This window comes from Ochotona curzoniae, unplaced genomic scaffold, assembly GCF_017591425.1.
Source record: "Ochotona curzoniae isolate NIBS_2020 unplaced genomic scaffold, NIBS_Ocur_1.0 contig_883, whole genome shotgun sequence".
In the NCBI taxonomy this organism is placed as follows: Eukaryota; Metazoa; Chordata; class Mammalia; order Lagomorpha; family Ochotonidae; genus Ochotona; species Ochotona curzoniae.
Window position 1 is genome coordinate 63,293,168 of NW_024466599.1, and position 14,891 is coordinate 63,308,058.

A 14,891-nucleotide genomic window follows, 5' to 3' on the forward strand; every position below is an offset into this window, starting at 1 on the left:
GTTCCATAACAAAGGGAGCATGTGGGAACTAGGAAAACCCAGCCACATGGAGACATTGGTATTGGAAGGGTCAATTCTGCTTTAAATCCTCAGGCGTCTTGATACAAAACACAATTTACATCCTAAACAATGAACTACAGTTTCTAAGGCAACGCTCAGCAACCAGCCACTTCTGGGAAAATGGAATTCAGAATCTTCCCCTACTAATGGCTCAGCGAAGCACAGACTGCAAGGCTGTGTGTGTCATCATTCCAGCAGGGTCTGATCTGGCTGCACTCTTCCGTAGCTTTTTCACTGTGGGCAAGTTGTCCAAACTCTTGGCCCAATGAGGTGATGACTATAAATAATGCTCATCAATGCTGAGAAGAGTGACTGGCAATTGACTCAAGATATTTCAGTTACTGCTGTAACTGCTTTTTGCTAGGTTCTGATAAAGCTAATATGGAAACTCTGCAAGTAAAATTTTTTATCTAGAATGGGATAGCTATAGCTTGAAGGTAACAGAGAGGTGATGTTTGTACCAAGTTCCAAAAATAGTGTCAGCTTCAGAAATCCAGAAGTCAAACCAGACATTCTATAAAGAGAAATTAACCAAGTGCTATTAAAGGGGCAATTCCCTACCCCCAAGATTTATTTATTTTTATCAGAAAGGCAAATTTACAGAGAGGAGAAACTGAAAGATCTTCGGTCTGCTGGTTCATTCCCAAGTGACTGTAATGGCTGGGAGCTGAGCAAAACCCAAGTCAGGAGCCGGAAGTCTCTCCAGGGTTTACCATACAGTTACAGGCTCCCAAGGGTTTGGGCCATCCTCCACTTCTTTCCAACGCCACAAGCAGGGAGCTGGATGGGAAAAGGAGCAGCCAGGTCATAAACAGGTGCCCAAATGAGATCCTGACACTTGAGAGGAGAGGATCAGCCAATTAAGCCATGGAGCAGGGCTCCCCTGCCTCTGGTAAGAAGTGCTTAATTTCACAGCTAGTGTGATACGTGACAGCAGGGGAGAAGGGTGCAGTGCTGAGTGTGGAGCAGGAGGGAGTTGCTGCAGGGCATAGAGCTTAGGCATGAGGAGTCAAGAACCTGCTTTAAAACCAGAAGCCAGTGTTTCCTTTAACTCAAACAGCAAAGTCAGGTTTTTTTTTCCTTCCTATAACCCACTCTCTTAAGCAACTTATGTTTTTCCTTTGGGACATACAATACATACAAGCATGTGTTTAATACCTACTGAACGAGGTAGGATCCATGTGAAGGCAGCAACTGGGTCTGCCTTACCCACTGCTGCAGCTCTAGAGCCAGGCCTCGTGTCTCAACACAGGCAGTGTTCAGGAAGATTGCCAAGCAAACAAATACATGAATTTGTTATTAGTAATGTTTTTTTAATCTCAAAAATGACTCTTCTAGTGTGTGGCATTGCGATGCAATGGGTTAAACTGCTGTTTATGATGCCAGCATCTCATACTGAAGTAGGTCCATTCTGTCTCTGATCCAGCTTCATGTTAATGTGCCAGGGAGGCAGTAGGTAATAAATTCAAGTGTGTGAGCCTCTGCCACCCACGTGGGAGACCAGGGTGCAGTTCTTGGCTCTTGGTTTCAACTTGGCCCAGACTGGGTTGCTATAGCCATTTGGGGAATAAGCCAGTGGTTGAGAGGTTTGTCTCTTCTTTTTGACATTTTGCCTTTCATAAATAAATAAAATGCTTTTTAAAAACTCAATCCCAGTCTAAAGAAACCACTTACTATGGTAGCTTCCCACGATAAAAAAAAATTCTTACCCCTTATTTTACAAGTAAATGTTAAGAACACATAGTGGGGCCCAGTGTGATGGAGCAGTGGTTAAGGTCCTCGCCTTGCACGCCCAGGATCCCATATGGGCGCCGGTTCTAATCCCTGCAGCCCCGCTTCCCTTCCAGCTCCCTGCCTGTGGCCCGGGAAAACAGTCGAGAACAGCCCAAAGCTTTGGGACCCAGCACCCGCGCGGGAGGCCCGGAAGAGGCTCCTGGCTTCGGATCGGCATAGTATCGGCCGTTGCGCTCACTTGGGCAGTGAATCATCGGACAGAAGATCTTTCTCTCTGTTTCTCCTCTGTATATCCGCTTTTCTAATAAAAATATAAAATAAATCTTTAAGAAAAAAAAAAAAGGAACACATAGCAGCATAGCATAGCATTTACTTCTCTCTTTTCCTGAGGTGTCTCTTACATGACCAAATTAGTAAAGGACTAGAAATCAAAAGACCAATTGTGAGCACGTTTCCAAGCAATCTAGGTGGTCACATATAATTCAACTTCCTAGTTTTAGGTTCACCATTTGGAAGAAAAGAAAGAATAGGTAGTAGTATTCTAGCAGCTGAAAAGAACTAAACCCTACAACCAAACCATTTGTGAAGTATACATTTGGCTTTTATATAAAGAGTTTGCTCTATGCTTGGGTGCAGAGGAGAAATGTGTAACTTGTAAGATGTGTTTTATGTATCCGAATCACCTGCCACTTAGAAATATTTACTTACTGTTTTCTTTCAGGTGACTTTATGGGAGTACTAAGAGGCAGAACTAATTTATCTAATTTAGAATTGAATGGAGAGTGTCTTCAGCAGTGAATAGAAAATGAAAAATGCAGCATTTTCCATTTTAATAATTCCAAGCGGCTCAAGACAGATCATTTTGCTTAAAAGCAGCATTTCACTGACAAAAGTTAGTGACAGCCTCCTGATTCAGCGAAGCTTCAGCAGCGAGATCAAGCTACTCTGCTTCTAAGTGGCTTACCTGTAATTCACTCTGCTCTAGGTGGCAGAAGCAGGAATCCTGGGGTCTAGTAAGGATATCTCTTCTGGAAGAGATGGACTCTTCTAGGCCAGCTGCCGGCCTTCATACCTCGGGGCATTAAGTCCCTTTCCTCAAAAGGCACTGGGTGCTCACTCCAGGCTCTGGCCAGCACCTTGTCACCTAACCTTGCCACCCAAAGAGTGGAAAAAGACCAATAACTCTGAAACAAACTAATTTCACAGATGTGCTTCTTCTGCCTACACGACTGTTTATGGAGAATAAAAAGGGATAAATAATTTTCTTATGTCATTTTGGGGACACAAATTTTAACAGTCTTTTTCTTTAAGATGATAATCAACCACTTAATTCACTTGTTTTCCTAGGTCATACACTGCTAAATGTCTCCTCCCTTTAGCATGTATGATTTATACTAGGTAGCTATAGCTTGCCTCCATGCCAGGAAACAGGGATTAATTAGTGGTAATGTGGGACAGTTAGTATGTTCAGCTCACAAAAATAAATAAACCAAAAAAACACATTTATTTCTTGACATTACTATGAAACTCAGTAGAAATATAACTGTGCAAATTGCTATAGTGTTGTCTTCAAAAAATAGGTAAGTTTTCTTTTTTTTTTTTTAAGATTTATTTTACTTTTATTGGAAAGGCGGATATACAGAGAGGAGAGACAGAGAGGAAGATCGTCCGTCCGATGATTCACTCCCCAAGTGAGCGCAACGGCCCATACTATGTCGATCCGAGGCCAGGAGACTCTTCCAGGTCTCCCACACGGGTGCAGGGTCCCAAAGCCTTGGGTCATCCTCGACTGCTTTCCCGGGCCACAAGCAGGGAGCTGGATGGGAAGTGGAGCTGCCAGGATTAGAACCGGCGCCCATATGGGATCCTGGGCGTGCAAGGCGAGGACCTTAACCACTGGGCCACCGCGCCGGGCCCAGTAAGTTTGCAAAGTATACTTTTCAATGACTAGTACAGGGTGGAACCTTGGGGGAAAAGGGAAAGTATGAAGAACTGAGAAGGGGCCCTGTGAACGGCAGAGGGTTGACATCTTACCTGTCACTGTACACAGACCTCTCAAAGACCTGCACTGGCCTCTTGGCCTGTAAGAGTTTCTTAGGCAAGGGCTCCAGGTGTACTTTCAGACGGCTCATAAAGGAATATGTCTGGAATGTATAGGACCATCGTGCTGGCTCCTGGTACATCATGTCCAGTAAGTTTCCGAGACTTTGGGCAGCGCAGGCCTAGAGGGGATTGTAACAGAATTTTCTAGAAGGTGTATTTACTCTATGGTACACAACTCCAGAACTCCCTTAAGCCTGCTTAATAACCAATGAAAGAAGAAATTATAGAGGTTTTCTCCCATTAATAGATACAATCAGGGACTGGTGTAGTCAAGTCCATCTGGGGAAGAGTTAACAACCATTTAAAATTCTACCTAAATTAAATCTCTCCACTGAGACATTATACAGCCTCACCTGAGAGTCCGTCATGGACTGTTTCCTTTTTCATTCTCCCTTGTTTCCTTCCCCCTCCTTTCTTTTCTTTCAGGTTTATTCATTTATTTGAAAGAGAGAATAACAGAACAGCACACATACACACACATACACGTGCAAGTGGAAACAGAGATTTTCCATCTGCTGCTTCACTCCACAAATGCACTGAGAAAAGTCAAGGTACTCCATCCCAGTCTTCCAGGGAGCCATTATCTGCTGTCTTTTAGGTGCATTAGCAGAAGCTGGGCTGGAAGCAGAGGAACTAGGACTTGAAACAGCACAGCATTCCAAGCCACAGCTTAATCCACTATTTGCTAATGTGCTGTGTCAAAATGCCTGCCTCTGCAGCTATTGCTTCATAAAACTTAGAAAAAAAAAAAGACAAAGAAAGTGATTATTTGCAAACTTAATCAACCAAGCAAACAATTTGCATCCTATGCCTTCATGCTAAGTTATACTTTGCTTGCCAAAACCCTCTTCCATTCCAGCAACATATAAAATGCAATTAGAAGTGTTTCAGTTATTTGGCATGTGCTAGTTGGCATAAGTAGGGGATATACAGGAGTCCTGAATTCTTTTCTAGATTCTGCCACAGATTCAACGCAAAACTCTGGACCTGTATTTATTCAGTCAGTTACGTTTAATGGAAGACCTGTGTGGATGAGGCACTATGTTGCCTAGTGGCCATAAGAGGTACAGGAAAAGGAAGTAACATTTATTTCAATTTTCACTTATGATAAAGCATTTAACATTCAGAACTGTTTAATCAGGTAGGTACTGGTGCTACACTTATTTTGCAGAGGCAAAAATCTAGTAATAGGTCTGGTAACTTCCTTGTGCACAACATTGGAGGGAGTAAGTGCTGAATGAAAACTCCAACCTGGTTTAGTGAACAAAATGTGGTTATTGAATGCAAGGGGCTAAAATACAAAAGAGAGGGAGTGACAGGACACAAAGAGCAGGAATATAAAGGAGAATGTGACATGAAAGCACAATCACCTATGGTGGAGGAAATCTCAAGAAGTTTCTGGAGAAAAGGGGACATTAAGCTGGGAAGTACATATTGAAAGATTTCTCTATTTCCAATTCTCCAAAGCATACACACCAGCCTCACAAATGACCCCTGGCGAACAGCAGGGTAGAGGCAGCAGGACAAATCTGAATTTCAACCATTTAACAGCATCACTCGACAGTGTAGGGAGCAGCTCTTGGATGCTGAATGACAGAGGGAGGCACTGGGCTGGCAGATGGAGTAGCTGGATTCGTAGAAGTTACCGCATCTGCAAGTCTGCCACCCTGAGCTGCAAAAGGGAGGCTGTTCTGAAACACAGAATTGCACTGTTGCCAAAAGAACTCATTTTAGCCACAGAATAAATATACATGTATCTCCAAATACACACACATACACGCACACACAAATATATCTCCAAATATATGCTGAAATTACAGTAACTGGGTGATGCTCAACAATTCAAAAGGGGAGAAAACCAAGCTGTGTCCAGAAAAAGCTGCTGGCAGAAATAGGAGGAAACAAACACCAACAAAATTCAAGATAGTGTTTCATTAGTGAAAAGTAACAATAAAATGAATAAAAAGGGAACAATACAAAAAGAACATTCTTGGAGGTGAAAAATGCAATTGTCAATGTAGAAACCTAATGAAGATAATACTGCAGTTAATTAGTGAGTGAGAATGTCAGCTTAAGATACTTCATAAACTAAGAGAACAAAAGCAGAAAATTATACAGATGAAGACATGCAGACTAGAAGAGATCCAGTATACACTGCAATATAGTCATAGTAGAGTATTTTTAAATTTTTCCTCTGTAGAGATAAATGAGGAATAGTATCATTGCTGCTCCACCTAACAGCAAATCAATTTTGTATCAAACAAGTTTCCAGAGGTCAAAATGATCTGTTACAACTTCAATACAGTATTAGTACTCTCTATTCCACAGCAAGGAGAAAAAATTCAAAAAACGAAAAACTGCATCTATATTGAACACAGACTTTTTCTAGTTATTATTTCCTGAACAGTAAGTACCATGGGGCTGGTCACATGGCAGAGCAGCATCAAGCTGATGCCTGCGGTGCCAGCATCCCATACGGGCACCGCTCTGTGTCTTGGCTGTTCCTCTTCTTGGCACGTGATTCCTTCACCACTGAGAATCACTATTTTATAGGTGAGTGCTTTATTATGTTATCTCTAGGCATTTGAGGACAGAAAAACAAGTTTTACAATATAACCAGAAGTTTTAGTTAACATTCTGAAGTAAAAATTTATAAAACAAAAGAATGGTCGACACCTATATCCTGGCATAGTGGGTTAAGGCACTGCTTACGATACTGTATCAAAGCAATGGAATCTCAGCACTCCTGCTTCTGATCCATCTTCCTAGGAAAGCAGCAATGATGGCTTAAGCACTTGGGTCAATAATTTGCAAAATTTTTAGAGATCAGGATTTTGGTTCTACACTATCATAAAACACACACCAGTAAGGGACCAGTGCTGTGGCACACTGGGTTAAACTGCTACTCCTGAGTGCTGCAGTCCTAGCTGCTCCATTTTTTTTTTTTATTTTTTATTTATTTATTTTTTTTTTATTGGAAAGGCGGATATACAGAGAGGAGAGACAGAGAGGAAGATCTTCCGTCCGATGATTCACTCCCCAAGTGAGCGCAACGGGCCGATACTATGCCGATCCGAAGCCAGGAGCCTCTTCCGGGTCTCCCACGCGGGTGCAGGGTCCCAAAGCTTTGGGCCGTCCTCGACTGCTTTCCCAGGCCACAGGCAGGGAGCTGGATGGGAAGCGGGGCTGCCGGGATTAGAACCGGCGCCCATATGGGATCCCGGGCGTGCTAGGCGAGGACTTAACCACTTGCGCCACCGCGCCGGGCCCTGCTCCATTTTTTTTCCCTACTTATTTGAACGACAGAAAGAGAGAATCTTTCATCAACTGGTTCGTTCTTTAAATGGCTCCAAAAGCTAGAATTGGGCCAGGCCAAAGCCAGGAGCTTCTTCTTCTGGCTATCCCATGTTGGTAGCAGGGGCCCAAGGACTTAGCTATCTTCTGTTGCTTTTCCAGGCAAATCAGCAGAAAATGGGATCAGAAGTAAAGTAACGAGGACTTTAATTAGCATCCATATGGGAATCCAGTGTCTCCAGCAGTGGCTTAACTTGTTATCTGAACACCAGCCAACACCACTACCCTTTCTTAAAAAAAAAAAAAAAAAGGAGATTTATTCGAAAATTTGAGTTACTGAGGAGGGAAAGACAGAGAGAGGGGTTTCCTTCCGTCAGTTATTCTCCAAGTGGCCGCAACCGCCAGGTTGGGCTAAATGGAAACCAGGAGCTTTATTCAGATCTCCCACATGGGTTGTTAGGCCCCAATCACTTGGGTCATCTTTCAGTGCTTTTCCCAGAGCATTAATATGGAGGTAGGTTATAAGAGGAGCAGCCAGGATATGAACCTGGTACCCATTTGGGATGATAGTGTTTTAAGCAGCAGTATTACCTGGCAAGTTACAGTGTTAGCCCATACTCCAATCATGATTTGGCTTCCTGCAAAGGCGTCCAAAGAAACAGTGGAAAATGGCCAGAGTACCTGAGTTCCTGCCACCCTTCTGGGAGACCCAATTGAATTCCAGGCTTCAGCTATTCATGGTGTCAACTAGCAGATGCACAATCTCTTTCTCTTTAACTCTGACTTTCAAATAAACAAATTTTACAAATACACACACATACATGTACACAAATTTTGGCTATTAAAAATGATTGAGCTAAAAGTACATTAATCATTTAACATTGTAGATAGTAGGGCCCAACAGCGAGGCCTAGCGGCTAAGGTCCTCGCATTGAACGCCCCGGGATCCCATATAGGCGCCAGTTCTAATCCCGGCAGCTCCACTTTCCATCCAGCTCCCTGATTGTGGTCTGGGAAAGCAGTCCAGGACGGCCCAAAGCTTTGGGACCCTGTACCCGTATGAGAGACCTGGAAGAAGTTCCTGGATCCTGGCTTTGGATCGGCACAGCATCGGTCCTTGTGCTCACTTGGGGAGTGAATCATTGGTCAGAAAGATCTTCCTTTCTGTCTCTCCTCCTGTCTGTATATCTGACTTTCCAATAAATAAATAAATCTTAAAAAAAAAAACATTACAGATAGTAAGGAAAAATTTAAAAACTAAATATTCGAAACAGGACTATTTCAAAACTAAATATTTCAAATTACACGGTGTGGTACAATCATTACAATGACATTACTATCAAATGACATGCAGGTGGTAATTACAATTTTGGTTTAAAAAAACAAATATACATCTATTTTACAAATTTAATAAGTGTATATAAATATATATTTATCTGTGAAAGAAAGCCTGAACATACAAAAGTTCTAACCATTTTTTTTAAAGATTTATTTTATTTCTGTTGGAAAGGCGGATGTACAGAGAGGAGAGACAGAGAGGAAGATCTTCTGTCTGATGATTCACTCCCCAAGTGAGCGCAACGGGCCGATACTATGCCGATCCAAAGCCAGGAGCCTCTTCCGGGTCTCCCACGCGGGTGCAGGGTCCCAAAGCTTTGGGCCGTTCTCGACTGCTTTCCCGGGCCACAGGCAGGGAGCTGGAAGGGAAGTGGGGCCGCAGGGACCAGAACCGGCACCCACATGGGATCCTGGGCGTGCAAGGCGAGGACCTTAACCACTGCTCCATCACACTGGGCCCAGTTCTAACTATTTTTAAAAAGATTTGCTTATTTGACAGGCAAAGTCACAGAGATCGTCTGTACACTGGTTCACTCTCCAAATGGCAGTGATGGCCAGGGAAGGGACAGACTGATGCCAGGAGCTCCACCTTTGTTTTCCACATGGGGGCAAGGGTCCAAGCAAGTGGGCATCCTCACGGCCTTCCCAGGCACCTAAGTAGGGTGGGTGCTGGATAGGAGGCAGAGCAGTCAGGTCTCAAATCGGGACTCCAGTATGGGATGTCGTCATCACACTGTGAGTGTAACCAACTCTTGGCCATTCTGACTCTGGTTAATGAGACAAATGAGTGTATTACTGAACTATTACTGCCTATCAAACAGGATGCTAAAATGTAGCGGCTTAAACAAAAAAAAAATCATTCATTATTCATTTATTGAGGGGTAGGAATTTGGGAAGCAGGTTTCCAAGGTTTTGCCCTAAAACTTCTCATTAAGTCCAGCCACAAGTTGGCTCTGGTTGGCATTTTGGTGTGGTGGATTAAGTTGCCACCTTCAGAGCCAGTATCCCATGTGGGTGCCAGTTCAAGTTCCAGTTGTACCACTTCTGATCCAGCTTCCTGTTTATGTGCCTGGGAGAGCAGCAGAAGATGCCCAAAGCAATTGGGCCATCCACCTGGAAGAAGTTCCTGGCTTTGGCTTGGCTCAATCCAGGCTACTGTAACCATCTGGAGAGTGAGAAGTGGATGGAAAAACTCTGTCTCTCCCTTTCTCTCTCTCTCTCTCTTTTTTTTTAAGATTTATTTTATTTTTATTGGAAAGGCAGATATACAGAGAGGAGAGACAGAGAGGAAGATCTTCCGTCCGATGATTCACTCCACAAGTGAGCACAACGGCCTATGCTATGCCGATCCAAAGCCAGAAGACTCTTCCGGATCTCCCACGTGGGTGCAGGATCCCAAAGCTTTGGGCCATCCACGACTGCCTTCCCGGGACACAGGCAGGGAGCTGGAAGGGAAGCGGGGCCGCAGGGATTAGAACAGGCACCCATATGGGATCCTGGGCGTGCAAGGCGAGGACCTTAAACACTACGCCATCGCACCGGGCCCTCCCTTTCTCTCTATAACTGTGTCTTCCTAATAAACCAATGACTTTTTATAGAAAAAAAAATAATAGGGCTCACGCAGTAGCCTAGTAGCTGAAGTCCTTGCCTTGCATGTGCCAGGATCCCATATGGATGTCAGTTCGTATCCTGCCTGCTCCACTTTCCATCCAGCTCCCTGCTTGTGGTATAGGAGACCAGTGGAGGCTGCTGGCTCCTGGCTCCTGATTGGATTGGCTCTGGCTGTTGTGGCCACTTGGGGAATGGATTAGCATATGGAGGATCTGTTTGTCTGTTTCTCCTCTCCATGAAAATAAATCTTAAAAAAAAAAAAAAAAAGCCAGGGACTGGTGCAACAGTTCAACAGGCTAATCCTGCACCTACAAGGACCAAGATCCATACTGATGCTGGTTCAAGTCCCAGCTGCTCCACTTATGATCCAGCTTCCTGCTTGTGCCCTGGGAAATCAGCAGAGGATGGCCCAAGTGGGAAGAAGCTCCTGGCTCCTGGCTACACATGGGATCAGTTGTGGCCGCTGTAGTTCTTTGGGGAATGAAGCAGCAGATAAAAGATCTTTCCATCTCTCCTCCTCTCTGTGAACCTGCTTTTGTAATAAAAATAAATAAATACATTTTTTACAAATCTGTCTAATGTGGTGTTGCCTGAGGGCTGTACTGAGGCTGGAGGATCAAGAAAATTCTCTCACCTATGGGCAGGAGGTCTCTGTTCCTTGTTACATGGTCTCTTTTAATTTATCTGAAAGGCAGAGAAACATAAACAGACAATTACTGATTCACTCCTCAGCTACTTGTAACCGCCAGGGATGGCCTGGAGTTCTATGCAGGTCTCTCATGTTGGTGGCAGGACCCAAAGTACCGGCACCATCATTATCTGCTGTCTACCAGGGTACACGTTATCAGTAAACAGGGACTAAAAAGCAGGCACTACAATGCGCATTACAGGAAACCCGAGTGGCACCTTAATCACCATGCCAAATGCTTGCTGCCGCTATGGACTGCCTTTCTTCTATGCAGAGACAGAAAACCTACCCGCTGATCTACTCCCAAAAACGCCTACAAGAACTAAGCCAAAGCCAGGAGTACAGAACTCCATCCGCCTTTTCCACAAGGATGCAAGGGACCCAAGCACTTTAATTCTCTACTGCCTCCCAGGATGTACACAGCAGGAAGCTGGATCTGAAGTGAAGAAGCCAGGACTTGAGCCAGGCACACTGGCTTAATGGACACACTACATAACCGCCCCATAGGGTTGTATACAGGTACAACCTGTAGGGTGAAGCATCATCAGGCTGCTTCACCACTCACAAAAGAGGCATCACTACTTTACTGCCAAGAGGTCTGAGACTCCAGTCTCTTCATAACCTGCCCTAAAAGGGCACACTGATTTCTTTATTTTTTTTTTAAGATTTATTTATCTTTATTGGAAAGGCAGATATACAGAGAGGAGAAGAGACAGAGAGGAAGATCTCCCATCTAATGATTCACTCCCCAAGTGGCCACAACTGCTGGAGCTGAGCCAATCCAAAGCCAGTAGCCAGGAGCTCTTCTGGGTCTCCCATGCAGGTGCAGGGACCCAGGCTTTGGGCCGTCCTCAACTGCTTTCTCAGGCCACAAGCAGGGAGCTGGATGGGAAGCAGGGCTGCCATGATTGGAACCGGCGATCATATGGGATCCTGGCGCATGCAAGGAAAGGACTTTAACAACTACACTATTGCGCTGGACCCAGGGCACACTGATTTCTGCTGCACCTCATTCATTAGAAACAAATGCTGAACTCACTTCTGACTCAAGGGAATGAAACGCAAGGTTCATTTCTTTTCATAGGTAAGATTCTTTTTTTTTTTTTTAAGATTTATTTTATTTTTATTGGAAAGGCGGATATACAGAGAGGAGAGACAGAGAGGAACATCTTTCCGACCGATGATTCACTCCCCAAGTGAGCGCAACAGCCAGTGTTATGCCGATCCAAAGCCAGGATCCAGGAGCCTCTTCCGGGTCTCCCACACAGGTGCAGGGTCCCCAAGCTTTGGGCCGCCCTGAACTGCCTTCCCAGGCCACAAGCAGGGAGCTGCATGGGAAGTGGGGCCACTGGGATTAGAACTGGCGCCCATATGGGATCCCAGGCGTGCAAGGTGAGGATCTTAACCACTGCGCCATCACGCCGGGCCCGCAAGCTTCATATCTTGAAGGCAGGAGTAGCAAACTATTTTCTGAAATTGCAACAAGAGATCTGTGACATACTCTGAATAAGATTTATACTTTAGGATCCGGCACGGTGGCCTAGTGGCTAAAGTCCTTGCTTTGCATGTGTCAAGACCCCATATGGGTGCCAGTTCAAGTCCTGGTTGCTCTATTCCTCTTCCAGCTCCCTGTTGATGGCCTGAAAAAGCAGTAGAGCATGGCTCAAAGTCTTGGGATCCTGCACCCTTGTGGGAGACCCAGAAGAAACTCCTGGCTCTTGGCTTTGGATTAGCACAGTTCCAGCTTTTGTGTCCACTTAGGAAGTGAACCAGTGAATGGAAGATTTTTCTGTGTATCTGACTTTCCAACAAAAATTTAAAAAGATAACAAAAAGACAAAAAATTTTCTTATTTCAAAATGGAAAATTTTACACACACAGAAATAGTCCTTAAAAAAAACCACACTGAATAAGCACGATATTTTTGCCACAAAAGGTAACACAATTCTTCTTCGGAAAACGGAAAAAATGGCACCCAGAACAAGTGCCATTCAGACTCTAGAATGTTCTGTTCAGATCTGAGTAGCACTGTTGTTATATCTAATAGGAAAACAAGCCAACTGGAGCTCATTACTTAACCCAAGTTACTTCAGAATGACAAACAGTCTGAGGGAAATGAAGTATTCAACTTCAAAGAGAGAAAACCTGATGGTGAGAAAGCAAGCAAACAATGACTCCAACTATATAGAGGGTTGCCACATGGAAAAGCTGTAAGACTTGAAGGCGTAGAATTTGAACCCATGAGTCAAGAGTCATGGCGGTGCACATGGCACAGTGCAGCAACGAGCAGTCTAACAGTGAGAGTTGTTCCAAACCAGACTCAGCCACTCAGCACATGCCCCGGGTGGCTGCAGAAGGAGCTCGCAGAACCTCAGGAGTTATGGTGCAGCTACCCCACAGCTACCTCAAGGGTTCAGGTTCATATGGATCTTGGCCTCCTCATACTGATGTAGCTGGTGTTGAAACCCACGTATAGCTTCTGCCAAGGCAGCAGCCTTGACACCAGGACCAAGGCCAAGAAGTGAAAGTGAGATGCCCACAGTGTGTGCTTGTCAAAGGCCAGCTATCACCTCTGCATGTCCAGGTGTGGACTGCACGCTCTCTTGCTTGACTTTCAATTTTCAAAACTTTGGAAAGGTTAAAATCACTACAACTGCTACTAACCTTGATGGGTAGCCTCTGTAGTGATAAAATATAATTTGGAATGACAAAAACCAAGATGGTTGGACATGCTTTGGGAAACCAGAAAGAACAGAAGCAGTATGTATTTTATGTATTACACTAATACATAAAAGCCACCAAAATCAAAACTGAAAATATTCAAACAAGTCACATCCTCTCTGGTGCATGTGGTCTGCTTTCTGGAATGAAGATTCTAAAAAGGAGACTCAAACTGGGCTCCTTTACCTACTCAGAGTAAATTAAATTATTTCAATTAGATTACTCACCCACGCCTGCCAACTACCCACCACAGCTGAAAACTTACGTGTTGGGTGCCAGCAGCCTGGACATTCTGCCATGTTGCTACAGGTTCTGTAGTTACATGCCACTCGGGGTAAGTTCTGGTGAGCAACTTCACAAAGGTGGACTTTCCCACAGCTGCAATGCAAACAGCATATATTGGGACGCTTCCCAAAGCAAGCTGGAGGAGGAGGCTGCTACAGAACCCTGCTGCACAGGCTATCTCAAGGGAACAAATTCTAGTGTTCTGATTTCAAAATTCAGCAGCCACACTGTTGTCAGACTCATGATGGTCAGGTCATGCTAACCAAATTCCCCATAATTAATAGAGGCAACAGGGAGGAAAGGTCCCCTTGAGACTTTTTTTTTTTTTGTAATTTTAACATCCCAACTTCCCAGAGGCAAAAAATAGTTACTAGCAGTTGAAAATGTAATAGAACCATCAAAAGTAGATGAAATTCGTTATGTAAATTGCAAAGCATTAGTCCTATTTGTTCTATGACAGTGCCAAAATTAGAGTTTTTCAAGACAGAAAGTTACTATGACCTCATTCATTCATTAAATCTAATGAAGCGAACAAATCTTGCTAACCACGGCCTCAGTACAGGCAGACAGGGAGGCTACAATGGCACACAAAGCAGAACAATTTGATCCTTACAGAATCTGTACGGGAAACGCTAAACCACTAAACAAGAACACAGTAACTACCAACAAGCTGTGGGAAGTACGAACAAGGAAAACCCCAGCTCTGAAGTCAGCGAGGCATCTCAAAATGACGACACTGGCAGGAAGGTCTGAGATGACAGCTCAGCCAGGCCAGGCGTGGCAGAAGGACAGTCCATGCAGACAGCAGAAGGAACTCAGGACTGCATAAGAATGCAGCAACAAGAGACAAGTCTTAAGCCCATGGAAGCACGGCCACAACAGCATTGAAAGATGGCTCAACACAGGTGTGACAAAGCAGCTAGGCAATTCAGGGACAGGTCATATGGTTAAATTATAGCTTTGCCAAGTTTCCATTCTATTCTCAAGCCAATGGGAAGTCAATGACAATAATTTTATTTGTTTGCTTTTTCTAAAGATTACTTTTTATTGAAAAGGCA

General features: G+C 44.2%; 1 protein-coding gene across 4 annotated transcripts in view; it reads right to left on the reverse strand.

Annotated features, from left to right (window-relative positions):
- DGUOK (deoxyguanosine kinase) overlaps positions 1 to 14,891 on the reverse strand; it is a 37,770-nt gene that overhangs the window by 11,420 nt on the left and 11,459 nt on the right. For 2 of the 4 annotated variants that reach the window (XM_040993682.1, XM_040993683.1), the window contains exons 2-3: positions 13,814 to 13,926; positions 3,829 to 4,016 (exon numbers count right to left, since the gene is read on the reverse strand). In XM_040993682.1, the coding sequence (XP_040849616.1) occupies positions 3,829 to 4,016; positions 13,814 to 13,926 (301 nt within the window). The remainder of the gene's footprint in view (positions 1 to 3,828; positions 4,017 to 13,813; positions 13,927 to 14,891) is intronic. The other 2 variants (XM_040993684.1, XM_040993685.1) reach the window with 2 other exon arrangements.